Source organism: Symphalangus syndactylus, chromosome 10 (assembly GCF_028878055.3).
Source record: "Symphalangus syndactylus isolate Jambi chromosome 10, NHGRI_mSymSyn1-v2.1_pri, whole genome shotgun sequence".
NCBI lineage: Eukaryota > Metazoa > Chordata > Mammalia > Primates > Hylobatidae > Symphalangus > Symphalangus syndactylus.
Genome location: NC_072432.2, coordinates 22,821,939 through 22,838,361, shown reverse-complemented (window position 1 = coordinate 22,838,361; position 16,423 = coordinate 22,821,939). Strand labels below are relative to the sequence as shown.

The 16,423-nt window shown below is 42.3% G+C and overlaps 1 protein-coding gene across 1 annotated transcript in view; it reads left to right on the top strand.

The window, feature by feature from the left end:
• The first annotated feature begins 3,228 nt into the window (after nt 1–3,228).
• ST8SIA6 (ST8 alpha-N-acetyl-neuraminide alpha-2,8-sialyltransferase 6) overlaps nt 3,229–16,423 on the top strand; it is a 123,628-nt gene continuing 110,433 nt past the window's right edge. Inside the window, exons 1-2 of the mRNA XM_055296681.1 lie at nt 3,229–3,404; nt 3,890–3,988. Coding sequence (XP_055152656.1) covers nt 3,304–3,404; nt 3,890–3,988 — 200 coding nt within the window. The 5' untranslated portion in view covers nt 3,229–3,303. The remainder of the gene's footprint in view (nt 3,405–3,889; nt 3,989–16,423) is intronic.

Here is a 16,423-nt window from a genome sequence, read left to right as displayed (position 1 = left end):
GATGAATAAAGAATAACAAAGACCAAATGAGAGGCCCATGTGGAGTGGACTGGGTGAGTGAGGTAGGCTGGCCACTTATCACAAGCTTGGGAGCAGCATCTGGATGTCAACCTGAGTTTACGTTTCAATTCCTGGCCTCAGCAGCATTTCAAATTACTACATTGCATAGATCTTTAGGGTTGCAAGTCAAGCCTGCAAATGTGAAGCTACCAAATCCACACTTTTCCAGTAGTGGTTCTATGGCTAATAATGTTAAGGTATCATGTTCTTGTCAGGTTTCTTTCTCTCTCAAGGACAAGATAATTCATATCTTACCCACCCAGGTCTTAAATTAGAAAGCTTGTGGTAAAGTTCCCTACTGTCAAATTTTAACACTGGGCTCAGAATTCCCACTGCAAATTTACACTTCGTTTTCCAATTAAAATGGGCTTTTGTGAGTCCCCTGCTGATAGCCATTGGCTTGATAAAAAGTAACTTCATTTACAGCAAGGGTGTTTAGGGAACCCAGTGCCAGGCTGACTCTTCTGCTGTTGCCTTGAGCCCAGCTGTGCTGAAATATTAAACTTTAGTAAATTAGGTGAAATTGCAGCTTCCTGGCTGATACAATAATGCCTTTTTCTTTTTCTGCAAACCATGTTCAGCATTAGTTTTCTGCACAATTTTCTGCACTGAGATAAAAATTGGAATATCTTTCAAATTCAGGCAACTCTTCATTTTCTTGATAATTGTGCCATATTCTACTTATTTAACAAACGGCTTAAACTTTGAAATATGTAGAATTAGATTATTATATTATTTTATCACTACCTGAATATAGCATTACTTTATGTCATACTCAGATGAAGCAACTGAAACCCTATAAATATTAGTTTTATATAAAAGTAGAAGCCTATTTTTATTTGATTAGTACATATATTAACAGCAGTGATGAGCTATAGAAGGAAATCATATAACTAGTCATATTTATTTTTAGTTTTTTTGCTCCATTTTCTCTTTAAAAATAACAGTAGTTCTTATGTGTTTTTATTCATTGACCAAACATTTATTGTTCAATTATTATGTGCAAACTTCTGTTTTGTATTTAACAAGATGTTTTTAGAGTAAATCTGGAATTAGCAGAAAGAGACTAGGGATACTGGTATCTCTTTCCCTGATATATATTTTCGTGTGATGGAACCTTTGGTGACAGCTTTATTTAGCTGTCTGGCCTGGTTGCTCCCAAATGGCTCTCACTTTGGCCTCTTTCAGGTGAAGACCATATGCTTCTAGGAGATGTCAGTTGAAATATCATATTTTTGTTGCTTGGGAAAGTTAACTCATGAAAGCCTTTTCAAAATTGAAGTCATTTCAAAAGATCTTATCAAGGTACTCCCAAGATGGTAGAATCCAAGGGTTGCATTTGGAAAAATCTCAAAACTATACAAAAGTAAGAGTGAATAGTTTTATAAGCCTGCATATAACCACAATGGAATTAAAACCTAGGGAAGTGGCTAAGTGGGGGCTTGGGAAGTCAGGATAGTTTAGGGCATAAGGAGTTGAGACCCACTTCTAAATAAATAATTAGAGAGCCAGTCTGTTTCATAGTATCATTGGATCACTCTCCTGCAGCAGATGAGATACTCATAAATGAGATACTAACCAATATGATCTGGACCGTGGTTTAGTTCTGGCTGCCATAAGAAGGATACCATAGGCTGGGTGACCGAAAGAACAGAAATTTATTTTTCACAGTTCTGGAGGGTAAGAAACCCAAGATCAGAGTGCCAGCATGATCAAGTTCTGGTGAGGGTCCTCTTCCTGCTTGGCAGAAAGCTGCCCTCTTGTTGTGTCTTTACACTGCACAGAGCAGAGAGAGAGGAGGCAAATTCCCTGCTGCCTGCTCTTATGAGGGAACTAATTCCACCAGGAAGGCTCCACCCCATGAACTAATCAGGTACGAAAGGCCCCACCTCCAGATACCACCACATTAGATTAGGGATTTGGGTTTCAACATATGAATTTTGTAGAGACACAAACATTCAGCCCATAGCAGTGTTAAAAGAAAAACATCAGACAAATTAAATTTAGCACAGTTTATTTGAGCAAAGGATTCATGAATTTGGCAGCACTCACAACCAGAGGAGGTCCAGTGAGGTCCACCCCGTGGTGTGAGCAGCAAAGCCTGATAGGCCAAACTCAGAAACACAGTGGAGAAACTGATGGGCGATAGCTACACAGGCTGCCTTGTGGGGCCTGGTATAATGAGTTGGTTGCCTGTGATTGGCCAGTAGCCTGCTGTTCATTACAGCCTAATGTAGGTTTCCATTGTTAGGTGGGAACTCAACGTACAGGGACAGCCTCAAGCTAATGGCCTCTTGCTTATTTAAGAGCAGTATGCAAACTTTTTCTGGAAAGTTTAAATGGTAAATATTTCAGGCCCTGTGGGCTTTGCCACTTCTGTCATCACTACTCAATTCTGCCCTTGCAGCCCTAGATCATACAGCCATATGCAGTCACTGATAATACAAAGCCATGGGCATGGAGGTTTTCCAATGAAACTATTTGCAGTACCGGCAGGGGCTAAACCGGTCTCCGGGTAGTAATGTGCTCACGCCTAAAGGTCTCCTAGCCCCTCGTACCAATTCGCTATCCCTCTGAATCTGGGTTGAAGCAAGCACAGGTTACTGCTTCTGTTCAGTGTCATGATCCACCCAGCAATTCCCCAGTCCCTAGCTTTCTTCATGCGTGGGAGGATCCAGCTGAGCGACTGCACAGTTTTGAAAGTTTTTGAAGCGGCCCCTTTCTCCTCTCCTCTCTCGGCAGCCAGAGTTGTAGTGTGGCTGGGTGGTCTGCGTGGGCTTCCGGGCGACACGCGGGCAATCGGGACGAGGCGAGGGAGCAGAAAAGTTGGAGCCCAATCAGCACGGAGTTGAGCTTCCGCGCCCCAACCTTCAGGTGACCCCGCGCGGCGGCGGCGGCGGCGGCAGCAGCAGTGGCAGCGGCGACCGGAGCCCGCAGTAGCTCGGAGCGCCTCCGGGAGGACAGGCGGCGAGCTCGGCGAATCGTCATCTGCCAGCCGATCGCGGCGCTCCGCGGGCCGGGGCTGGGAGCCCGGAGCGAGCCCGGACGCGGCTTCTTCTCCGCCTGCCGCGGAGATTGCCGGGTGGGCTGCGGGCCGCCCCTCGCTGCCGCCTGTGAACGCTGTGGGTGCGCGGGGCTGCGGCCACGGCTGCGGTGGCGGCGGCGGCGGGAGCCGCGAGTCGGGGCCGCCCAGGCTGCGCTTCGCCCCGGCAGCAGCGGTGGCGGCGGCGCCTGTGGCTCAGGATGCGGCCAGGGGACGCGCTACTCGCCTTGCTCGCCAGCCTGCTGCTGCTGCTGCTGCTGCGCCTGCTCTGGTGCCCGGCAGACGCGCCCGCCCGCGCCAGGTAACCCACCCACCCGCCCGCCGCGCGCCTCGCCTGGCGCCCCCGGACCTCCAAGCCGCCCATCGCTTCCCCTCGGTAGCGGAGACTTTTGGCCGCGGCGGGGAGCAGCCCACGGGAGGCGACGGCCTGAAAGTGGAGTGGGGGAGGGGGTCGCAGGGAGGCGACCCTCGGACCGGTGGACATCGGCTGGGGAGCAGAGGGACAGGTCAGGGCTGCGGGGACTCTAGCGCGCATCGCTGTGGGCTAGGCAGCTGTGGAGCGGGATCTGCCGTCGGGTTCCCCATCAGGATCCCCGGCTCCCCATTCTGGTCCTTGCTGTCCCTTCCTTCCCGCCCTAAGGCTCTTCCAACTCTGGGGCTGGGGACCTGGCCTGGGAGCCGGGGAGCGCGAGATCTCCCTGCCAGGCAAGGAACGAGACTCCCAGCCTGTCAGCCAACGGCTCCCGGCGGGGTGTAGCAACTTAAGTTTTCTCCCCGGCTGTGCAGGATCCTGGTGGAGGAAAGCAGGGAGGCCACCCACGGCACACCCGCAGCACTGAGGACGCTCCGGAACCCGGCGACCGCGGTACCGCGCGCCACGAACAGGTACAGCGGCGCCCAGCGCGGGCGGACTGGGGCTCGGGGCTGCGATCCGGGCATGGGGCGCGGCTGCACCGGCTTGGACTCGCTGGGACTAGATAGGCTGGGACGGCACGTTTGAGTGTGAGAGTGTGCGTGTTTGGAGAGGGCGCGACGGGGTGGGGGGGGGGCACTCTTCACACTCCCTCAACCCTCTAAGCCTCGATGTGAATGGTCTTTGAATCAAGGGGGATCCTCCAACAGCAGCATTTGAAATATGGGTGCCGAGTTTTCCTCTCGACAATGGTGTGTTGAAATCACCTCCCGCCCCCCCCACCCCCCCGCCATCCCGCCACCTTTCGAGAGAAGCAGCTCAGCCTGTCTTTACGGAGGGATTTGGTTGGTTTGCTTTTTGTTTTCTATGCTTTAAAGTGCACTGGTGTTAAGATTCAGGTTTCTTCTGCGTGCTAGGAATGATTTTGTCCTTAGTGATTGGAGGCTTAAATTTTTTTTTCTTATCATTCATATGTGTATTTATTCATAGGCAGTAATTGTTTTTTTTTTCTGATTGTAAAAGTAATACAGCTTTGTGCAGGAAGTTAGAAAATAGAACTGTATACAAGAAAATGTTATTCATTCAGAGTCCTTACCTCTCAGAGACAATATTCAGGGTGGTTTTGGTCTATATTTCTTCCAGTAGTCTTTTCTATATACATATATTTAAAAAATATAACTTAGATTATAATTATAGTTTATGTTCTGACTCTTTTCTAAAAATCCTAGACCTATACCTGTCATTACATTCCCCCCCCCAACAAAAACATTGCTTTGGATTGTTGCATAACTTATTATCTGAACGTGCCATAATCTATTTAATAGTTTCCATTTTCAAACATTTAGGTTGCTTCTTGTTTCTGTTTTATTTTGTCTGCCATCAGTAATTCTATGAAGTGCATCCTTGTATGTAAATCTTTATCTTCATTTCAAATTAATTACCCAAGATGGACGGATAGGAGTTGAGATTATTAAGTCAAAGAGTATGTACTCTTTAGATTCTAAGTCACATTGTCAGTTGCTTCCTCGAAGGGTTGAATCAGTTTACATTTTCACAAGCAGAATGTACTGCTTCCTGCCGTAGCCTTGCTATTATGATTGCAATCTTGTATAGTGTCTTTTCTTCTTTTTATCTCTTGCAAATCCCTTTTCTTCTGCGTATGCTTCTGTATGTTCTTGGCTCTTGGATCCACCTTAATCTTCTGATGGTATGACTCCAGGAAGCTCTAGCACGGCTCTAAGAAGGGTCTGGAAGTGGCTGCATAAACCCTGAAGTGAGGAATACCACTGCCTGCCACCCCCTCATTGGAATTTCACAGCATATTAGAGGCACTAGGACCTCCTGGAGTAACAAAAGCTTTTGAGAAAAATAGTGTCTATAGTTTTATTCTATTCAGGTTGGTGTACTATAGGTAGCCTAGCTTTCTTGATGAACTGAGAATCATTCCATCTTTTCCCAAGTCCTGTGGCTATTACCTATTCGAGGGTTAACCCTTTGGAAAAGTTTGAAAGAATGTACTCATTAAATGGTTTGATCTCAGGTCGTTTTTAGAGGTAATTCTTTGATGAATTTTTCACTTTCTTTTGACACTTCTTTTCTACTTCGCCTACTTCTTGGGCTAATATAAGTAACTCATAATTCTGAATATGGCCCATTTTATTAAGCTTTTTAAAATTTATACCATTCTTCTGTGTTTGTAAAAGCCTCTTTATGTTTTATTTTATGTCCCCTTTATCGTTTATGATTTTGGTTACTTATGGAGCAGGGGTGCAAGTTTTAATCCACCATACTACTTGGTTGTATAGAGAAATTGTAATTTCTTCATTTTTCTGGAGCTGGTCTGATCTTCCCACATGAGCCTCATGGCAATGATGCTGGTAGGAATAAGGAGATCCAACACTTAATGAACTCTTCTTATGGGCCAGACACTGATCTAAGCACCTGACATTTTTAATTTAAAAATTATTCAAAATAGGTTTAGGGGGTAAAGTGCATTTTTGTTACATGGATATATTGCCTTGTGGTGACGTCAGCATTTTAGTGCAACCATCACCCAAATAGGGTGTACTCATTGTATCCAATGGATAATTTCTCAGCTCTCTGCTTACTCTCACTCTCCCACCTTTCTATGTCTCCAGTGTTTATTATTCCACAATCTATGTCTATATGTACACATTATTTAGCTCCTATTTATGAGAACATGTGGTATTTGACTTTCTGTTTCTGAGTTATTTCATGTAAGAGAATGGCCTCCAGTTCCATCCCTGTTGCTGCACAAGACATTAAATTCTTCTTTTTTATGGCTGAGTTGTAGTATGTGGTATATATATGCCACATTTTCTTTATCCAGTCCTCTGTTGAGGGACACTTAGATTGATTCCATGACTTTGCTGTTGGGAATAAGCACTTTACATTTAATTCACTGAATCCTTAAGAAATACTGAGAGAAACTATTGTTATCCTAATTTTTATAGAGGGGCAAATCGAGGCAAAAAGATTAAGTAAATTGTCCACAGTCACAGACTTAACACATTGTGGAGCCCGGAGTGAAACCCAGGCCAGGAGAATCCAGAATCCTACACGTTTAATCTCCCACTGTGTTGCCTGCCATAGGTGCTGGGAAAGATGGTGTGTGTGTGTGTTTATGTGTGTGTGCGTGTTCAAATATTCAATCCAGGCAAAAGCTTAGAGGTGACAATTGAAGAGACTCTTTCTGACAATATTTGTTCTTTCTGAAGAAAAATACCCAGGCTCTCGGATTGCTCCTACCATCTCATCTCACTTTAAGATGCCATCCAAGTAGGCCAAGCACGGAGGCTCTCACCTGTAATCCCAGCACTTTGGGAGGCAGACGCGGGTGGATCACTTGAAGTTAGGAATTCAAGACTAGCCTGACCAACATGATGAAACCCTGTCTCTACTAAAGGATACAAAAATTAGCTGGGTGTGAGGGTGTGCACCTGTAGTCCCAGCTACTCAGGAGGCTGAGAGGCAAGAATTGCTTGAACCCACGAAGGGGCGGTTGCAGTGAGCCAAGATCATGACACTGCACTCCAGCCTGGGTGGCAGGCCAAGGCTCTGTCTCAAAAGAAAAAAAGAAAAAGATGACATCCAAGTGTATTAGGGAGGGGACCTTGGGTGATGCAGCAGTCAAGAGTTGGAGCTCATGATCATGGTATCTTTTCCATCTAATCTACAGGGTAATGTCGATTCTTTTCCATCTCGTGGCCAGGCACCCTGTTGAGAGCCAATGATAAGATCTGCAGCCTGTGGCTTTCTTTTCCCTCAGGTGTTGCACCTGCTGGTGCTCCTGGCTAGTCTTGGCCTCACCTGAGATCCTACTGATGTTACCTTTCAGGGATCTAGCAAAGTTTCTCTTTTGGTCCTATCTTGGGTTGTCTCTCTGTGACATTTGCTATGATGCTACTCACTCAGCTGTTGCTAGCTAGCTCCACAGCCAGCCTCTCACCTATTTCTGGGCCTCATCTAAACATATAAGTACCAGAATTGGTTCAGAAAACTAAATATCACGGCCTCCCTCTACTTGCTCCACCAAGTAGATGTGACCCTACTCTTAGTTATCTCAGGATGGAGGACTGCCCAAGAAGTGATCTATTTCAAAATCCTAATTGGAGGAGGAAGCAAAGCTTTTTTGTCCTTGTTATTACTCTTGTCACTAGCTTTTTACTGCCCCCATCTTTCTCCCTCTCTGAGCCAAAACTTTCCTCTTTCTTTTTTTCTCTTCTGCTCCTACTGACTCAGTTCCAGAAATTTGCAGGTTTCCCTCTGTTTCATATTCTATTCGCCCTGATGCAAACCTCCAGGTCTAACTCAAACTCAAGCCTTAATGATAAATTGTGGGGACTAGAGGAAAAGGATTGGGAAAATTCAAGGAGTTGTGTCTTCCAGGTAAGATGGTTAATGTGCTAAAGTGGGAGAATGAAAAGAATTTGGAATATATTCTCTTGAGGCTGCAGAAAATTCTATTTTACTTGTCTAAAGTGGATTATTACCTTATCTTCTCTTTTTGCATTCTTTCAGGAAAAAGTCTTAATCTCTTCTTCCTCCCTGCAAAGATGTTTCAAGTGGGCTAGGGTAAGGTCATATACTCAGAAAGACAAAAGAGAAAAATAAACTAGTAGTTTTCAAAATATCACCCCATTACAACAGATCCTTTCTCTTGCTAATAAGCTTTGTCAAAGTTTTTCATTGGCTTTCTTGTTCTTTAAATAACCAGCTCTTGGATTTATTTCTCAATTTATATATATTTCCATGTTCTGTTTCTTTTGTGGTACTTTTATCTTTTAAAATATTCTATTTTTTCAACTTAATATCTTGAAATGAATACTTGATTTATATTATTTTTCCTCTTTTTTTGTAACAAAAATATTTAATACTATGAATTTTCCATTGAATGCAGCTTTAGACTCATTTCTTCAGTTTCTATATATAATGCTTAGACGTTTAAAAATACATTCTAAACTATTTATAATTACATTATAGAACTTTTTATTTATCTTTAGAGTCATTTAGGTGAAGACTTTGAATATTTTATTCTAAAATATTATTTTCTTAGATAATATTAATTTCATTTTGATTATGAAAGAATCTCAGTAAGACCCTGCTGTCCAGGTGCGGTGGCTCACGCCTGTAATCCCAGCACTTTGGGAGGCCGAGGCGGGCAGATCACAAGGTCAGGAGATCGAGACCATCCCGTGAATGGTGAAACCCCGTCTCTACTAAAAAAAAAAAAAAAAATACAAAAAATTAGCCTGGCATGGTGGCAGGCACCTGTAGTCCCAGCTACTAGGGAGGCTGAGGTGGGAGAATGGAGTGAACCCAGGAGGCAGAGCTTGGAGTGAGCCAAGATTGCGCCACTGCACTCCAGCCTGGGCGACAGAGCGAGACTCCATCTCAAAAAAAAAAAAAAACCCAAAAAACAAACTCTGCCATTATGCCATAAGTGAGTACCCAAATATCCAATCATTAGAAATGAGGGGTTGAATTACTGGGAGATTAATGAAATGGCCCACACAAGCTTGTCTAGCTAATTTGGAGTTCCATGGGAACATCCATGTCTTGGCTATGATTTGGCACCTTTTGATGGCAGCTGTCCACTTTGGCTTTAAACATCTGTGGTGATGATTTGGGATTGTGTGGCTGGCCGTGATGTCCTGGACAGCAGCTGCTGTTATTCTTTGAATGTCCTGGTTAGTTTGTGTCTGTTTCATTGGCCCATCTGGGATGACTGAACCATGAGTTTACCAGAGACGGGGGACCTCACCTTCATGTCTCTGTTTTCCTATAGAGGTTCGCCTGCTATTTATCTTAATGGCCTTTCTCTCCCTTTCCTGTGGTCCTTTCTCTGCAGAAGGACTTTGGCCTCTACTTGCTAATTGCTAAAGCTAATTAGAAATCCTCAAACTAGGCCAGGCACAGTGGCTCACACCTATAATCCCAGCACTTTGGGAGGCCAAGGCAGGTAGATCACTTGAGGTCAGAAGTTTGAGACCAGCCCGGCCAACATGGTGAAACTCTTGTCTCTACTAAAAATACAAAAATTAGCCAGATGTGGTGGCAGGTGTCTGTAATCCCAGCTACTCAGGAGGTTGAGGCATGAGAATCACTTGAACATGGGAGGTGGAGACTGCAGTGAGCCGAGATCGCTCCACTGCAATCTAGCCTGGATGACAGAGCAAGACTCTGTCTCAAAAAAAAGTTTTTTTAAATTTTAATATTAGTTAAATTAATCTATATAGTTTTTGGGGTCATGTGGCAAAGGGGTGGGCTTTTTAGTTAGTAATTATTATTTTATTATACACTTTTTCCTATGAAAATTATTTTTTGATTTGAATTGAGTTATTGCTTAACAACCTAGTACTATTTAGATTATCTTTTCATTGCTTGGAATTTATCATTTCTTCAGTTCTTTGTTCTTTATTTCCTTCTTGGTCATAAGCTTAGTATTTATTTGCGTAAGTCTAATATTTTTAGTATTGGCATATGGATTATAGTCATGAAACTTTAGATATTTGAGGGCACTTTTTTTCTTTTACTGGTTCATGAAAGCTTTTATTTTCTTTTAAGGACACAATTCTTTTTGTTTTTTTCTTTTGAGACGGAATTTTGCTCTCGTTGCCCAGGCTGGAGTGCAGTGGCACAATCTCAGCTCACTGCAACCTCTGCCTCCTGGGTTCAAGTAATTCTCCTGCCTCAGCCTCCTCAGTAGCTGGGATTACAGGCCCACACCACTGCACCTAGCTAATTTTTATATTTTTAGTAGAGATGGGATTTCACTATGTTGGCCAAGCTGGTCTCCAACTCCTGACCTCGTGATCTGCCCCCCTCGGCCTCCGTAAGTGCTGGCATTACAGGCATGGGCCACTGCTCCCAGCCACAATTCTTATTTTTCATACATATATTCTATTATTCGATCACAGATCACAGCTTTATTCTTTTTTCTCTATTCTTTTTTTTTTTTTTTTGAGACACAGTCGGTAATGGCGCTATCATGGCTCACTGCAACCTCCGCCCCCAGGATTCTAGCAATTCTCCTGCCTCAGCCTCCCAAGTAGCTGGGATTACTGGCAGCATCTGCCACCATGCTCGGCTAATTTTTTTTTTTTTTTGTATTTTTGGTAGAGACCAGGCTAGTCTTGAACTCCTGATCTCAGGTGATTCACCCGATGCAGCCTCCGAAAGTGCTAGGATTACAAGCGTGAGCCACCGCACCCAGTCCTTTTTTTCTTTTTATTCTTAAAGCTTTGTAGACATTTTTCCTCTATTTTGTGAAGTGAATCTTTGTTTTCTGTCTCACATAGTTCTTATTCTGCCTTTTCTTCACCATCCCCTCCCCAGGTTAATAACTTTCTCTTTCAGATTTTGGCTTTGTCTTTTTCCTCTGCTTTCTGGGATGGCTTCTCAAATTTGTCTTCCATGTTACTGAATTACTTTTCCGAAGTGTCACTTCTCTGTTGTGCTCTATCAAAAACAGTAAATTGGTTACATTTTTATTCTTTACAATTATTTTCTTCTCTCAGCCTGAACCTTACTGTATCAGTTTACATCTCAGAAAGCATTTAACTAGCCTTTTACATCTCACTTTCCATTTGTTATTTTGTGTTTTCTTATATTTCATTGAGTCCACGAAGGGAATGTTTTCTAAAGATTTCCTGTTTCTTGTAGTTAACTGTTTTTCAAAAGTAGGATTTTTCTCTGCATTTTACATTATAGAATATTTTCATAAGTTTTGTGATTTTTTTTGTTTGTTTTCAAACTAGATGTCCTCAAGTGAGGAGTCCTCTGTCCCACTGTGCTTATCAGATTGGAGGACTTAGGACTTCTTGCTGTCCACCTCAGGGACTAAAAGATTTCCCTTTTTACAGCATTATGGATACCAGAGCCATATACCCATTAAACAAATCTCTGAATGTTTAAAGCTTGAGTTTTTTTTTTTTAATTGTGATAAAATACACATAACATGAAATTTACTAATTTGAATTTTTGGATACCAGACCCCAAAGCTCTCTCTTGCTCTCGTGCCTTGGTTTCATGACTGTCAGAAGTACATGTATTCCTAGGTGATCCTGGTCACCCTGACCTGCCGCTGCTGCCAAGAATGGTACGGGACAAATGTCATCTAAAACCCTGGGAGGGCTGGGTCTACCGTGCTGTCCCAGTCTCCACCACCCTCTTCCTGTCCTCAGGGTGCAAACGCCGATTGGCTCCCTTTCCCGTTTCCTTTCATTCTTTCAGTGTTTCTGTATTATGTAATACAATACAATAGAATATAATGTAATCAATATGTAATCTCAAGAGGATGTAGGAAGAGAGAAATGAAGGGGCACTGGAGACAGAGGCACCCAAGCAGCCCTTTCTGCCTCAGGCAGCAGATCCCTTCCTGTGTGGGAGAAGCTACCTGATTTTCCAGTTGGGGCAGGCTCTCTATTCTTTGGAAAAGAAAGGCAGATGGTGGGAGGAGAATCAAACCCTGTCTAGTTTTTTCTCCCTGGACCTGGTCTGTTTCTGAGGTGAAAATTTACATCCGCTGCTGGTAATTCCTCAGAGTGGTTCCATATTTGCTCTTGTTAATAATATCTCTTCCCCAAGCCAAATAAATTTCTGAAGCAGCTGATCTGTTGCCACCGAAATGTGCGCTTGTCATTTTGTGTAGACTTGTGTCTGTTCGTAAGAATGTAAATAGTCTGGAAGACAGAAAATCAGGCACTGTTTACTTTCTGCTGTCTTATATTGAAAGTTGTAATAATGTTTTATTTGACATTTTTTGTTGTATATGTTCACAATGGGATCATAACTACAGGCTTCAGAAAATTCAAGATGAGTGTGAACTAGAGCTTGAAAAAAGAAAACTAAACCTAACTCTAGAACACTTGATTTTTACCCTTTTACCCCTTTCCTCTCCACCCCATGCTCCAAATAGGTGAAGGCTATTGGATTTTACTTCCGAGAACAATAAAAGCTTTTTCACTGTTGTGTCTTTGCTTTTTGAAGTAATCATACTAATATGTGTTCTGATTTAAAAAATTCACAATGCTTTAAAGTTGCCTTGAGTCTGGTTTCTGAAAGGCTTTGAAACAGGCTTTAAATCTTGCATTCTGCTTCTTTTTCTACTTCCTAATTCCAGCTTAATTGCAATCCTTCTCTTTTAAGACTCAGAAGGGTTTTCCCCCATCTCTGTTCGGATGTGACTTGCTTTTCTCCTTGCCTTCCCTGTTTGGAAATGGGTTTCACATTTGCTTCCCAGGTTGACATTTTTCAGTGCTTTCCTTCTCTGTCACCTCTCTGGCTGCTGTGCTGTGGAAAAGCTATCAGGTGCAATTGTCCGGGGCAGCTGACCCAGGTAGAGGGCCACAGAGTATGGGCTGCAGTCACCCTTGAGCTTCTATGGGTATCTTTTCACATGGAGAGCTTGAAAGACACATGGAAATGCCCCGCTATTGCCTTTCCTCTGTAGAGGAACAGGGCAGCAGTTCATGAAGAAATGGTGTCTGAATGACCCACCTCCCATTTCAGAGGTTGTTGGAGGTGGAATTTTATTTTCTGTCTCACTCATATAACTCTACTACTTACTTGACAGCACTTCTCTTAACAAAGACGCTGGGATATTTCTTTTTATGACTTAAGAGGCAACATTCGGCAGACAATACCGTTTACACACGTATGTCAAAGCAAAGGTGGTTTCCCTGCAACAAAAATCAAGACTTCCTTAGTGGGGTAGAGTTGTCTGGTCTTGTGTATTAATTCAGTGTCTCCTTATTAGACATTTCCTTTAAGGCAACAGGCATTAGCATAAATGTGAAAGAAGAAAAAAAACCTGACTGCCCAGTGGGGGCAGGAAGGATATCTTTGGAGGGGTGGTTGTAGAGAAACACAGACATTTTGGCCTATTAGGTGCTAACGCTGGAAATAATGAGACCAGAGGCTTGGTTACAGCAGAAGGGATATGAAAGGAAGAAAAGGAAAGAAATATATCTCCTCTTCTGCAAGGTGCAGCGATTCCTTTTAGAGTCAGTAGTCTTCAGCTGTTCTGTGATCTAAGGGTGCGAGGGTTCTGTAATCTCTCATTTGCGAGGCAAAAAGAGAAGCCCTTTAAAGAGCCACTGGTGTTTTGATAAACATGAGAAAGGTGCTCTTTTTTCCCCCATGCCTTGTTTTATAGCTTCCTTTGCCATTAAGAAGATGGTCATTGCTGTAGTATATTTATCTATATACACTTAGGAGTTTAGCTTGTCCAGGGCAGCTAAGCCCATCTTTTCTACATCCTCAGATTTAAACAAATTTATTATGATTTTTCACCAAGTACCAAGAATGATTTGTACATGCTGTAGATAATCAGTCATTAATTCTCGGGAACATTCATATCCATGAGCATAATTATTTCTAAAGATAATTTTATAGGGCACAACCTGTGCTTTTGCAGTTATTGTAAAACAATTTTTGTTATCTTGCTAGTTATTGTTGTTATTGTAAAATACATCAAAATTCTCTACTGCATAATTTTTAAATGCAGCATTCCAAGAAACTGAGGTTGTAAAGAGACGATTAATTTTGCAAATGATTAAAGTCTCTCACTGGTTGCTGGAACCTCTGTTGGAATGCTGTCTTTACAAGCTGTATTTGGATTCCACTTATTGTTTTTTTGAGATTATATCCCCTTATTTCCTAACTCTATAAAATAAATGTGTGATTCCAAAACCTGGTGTTTGCCAGGTATCTTCTAAGTCTATAATATGTATTTTATAATATTGTTGGTACTTTGCTATTTCAGGAGGACACCTATATCCTACATATTTACATTTGCCAATGTTGCTTTACTGTTTGCACATTAAGTTGTGGGCATATTTTTGTGTTTTTGAGCTGGGAGTCCATCCAACACACCATGTTCACTTTGGGCATATCAAAGTATTTATGCTTCCTATATCTAGGGAATACTATACATGCAATAGATTGTAGTTCTGGGAGGTCACAGCCTTGTCTATCTTTTTCACCACTGTACCCTAATTATAATCTAGAACAGCAGCTTTTTGGGATTTGAGTTTTGTTGCCTTGTCTAGGTTTTTGGAGGTGCACTTTACCATGCTGTATTACACGATAGACAGACAGTGAGATTTACGTGACAAAATAGCCTGAGTTTATAGTTGTGTGCTTATGTGTGAGCATATAAAATTTTCTAATTGGAAGAGGATGATTTAAACCTGCAGAGTTGAAAACCCATATCTATAATTATTTCTTAAAGGCAGACTGTATATTAACAAAGAATTTGAATAATAAGCTGGTATGAAGTCTTATGATATTCGTACTTCGGAGAATTTTTTCAAATAAACAATTTGGAGATTAATGATCACATATCTCTTCACTCAATGCTAGCACACGCTTCTGTAGGATTTTGAACACTCTTTGAAAAGCTACAGATCAATGGAAACTTTGTATAGAAATGTAACTTTAGAAAAATAATGATTTAAAAAAATGCATCTCCAAGGCAGAAATTAGTATTACTCAGGTTTATGCTGGGCTGCTGCTAGACAATCCTTTTGAAGAAAAATGGCATATTCTAAGCTAAAAAGTGTTCACATAAATTTTTTGATTTTGTAGTGTATCACTACTCACATATGTGAGTAGTAATATTGCTTTCTTGGACTGGTTTCTTGGAAAAAGCTCTAACAACCTGGAAAATATTGCATTTACCAAACATTGCCCACTGTATAAGGTTTCTTCCATTTTCCTTAAGAGTGTTTTGCCAGAATGAGACACGTATTATAACATTTTAAAAGACTGTTTTGGACGGGTGCAGTGGCCCAGACCTGTAATCGCAGCACTTCAGGAGGCCAAGGCAGGTGGATCACAAGGTCAGGAGTTTGAAACCAGCCTGGCCAACATGAGGAAACCCCATCTCTACTAAAAATACAAAAGTCAGCCAGGTGTGGTGGCAGGCACCTGTAATCCCAGCTACCTGGGAGGCTGAGGCAGGAGAATCGCTTGAACCTGGGAGGTGAAGGTTGCAGTGAGCCCAGATCACGCCACTGCACTCCAGCCTGGGTGACAGAGCAAGACTCTATCTCAAAAAAAAAAAAAAGATTGTTTTATATCATCTTTACTATAAAAACAATAAAAATTAGAGCTTGTGTTTAGGGCCAATTTCAATGTGGAACTTTCAGATAAGTCTTTTTAATAAATGTAATTTCACTGAGTTTGACAAATTCTTTCAAATGAAACTTAATTAAATTAATTAACAAATTTAGAGGTGGGACTTCCAGATGGTAGAGCGAGGATAGTTTTCAACAAATGGTGCTGGCACAATGGGATCTCTATAAGCAAAAAGACAAGTTTAGATCCAGGGGCTGGGTGTGGTGGTGCACGCCTGTAATCCCAGCACTTTGGGAGGCTGAGGCAGGTGGATCACCAGAGGTCAGGAGTTCACGACCAGCCTAACATGGTGAAACCCCGTCTCTACTAAATACAAAAAAATTAGCCAGGCATGGTGGCGCATGCCTGTAATCCGAGCTACTTGGGAGGCTGAGACAGGAGAATCGCTTGTACCTGGGAGGCGGAGGTTGCAATCAGCTGAGCTCGTGCCATTGCACTCCAGCCTGGGAAATAAGAGCGAAACTCCATCTCAAATAAATAAATAAATAAATAAATAAATAAATAAATAAATAAAGTTTAGATGCTTACCTTACACCATACACAGAAGAATGGTTTCCACATGGATCATAGACAAAAGCTACAGACATAAAATGTCCAAAAGAAAACATACAAGAAAAATTTTAGAACCTTGGATCAGGTAGAGTTCTTAGATGTGGCAACAAAAGCATAATCAATAGAAGAAAAATTTGATAAATTATATTTTTCCTAAATTAAAAAAAAACTTTGTGCTTCAACAGACACCA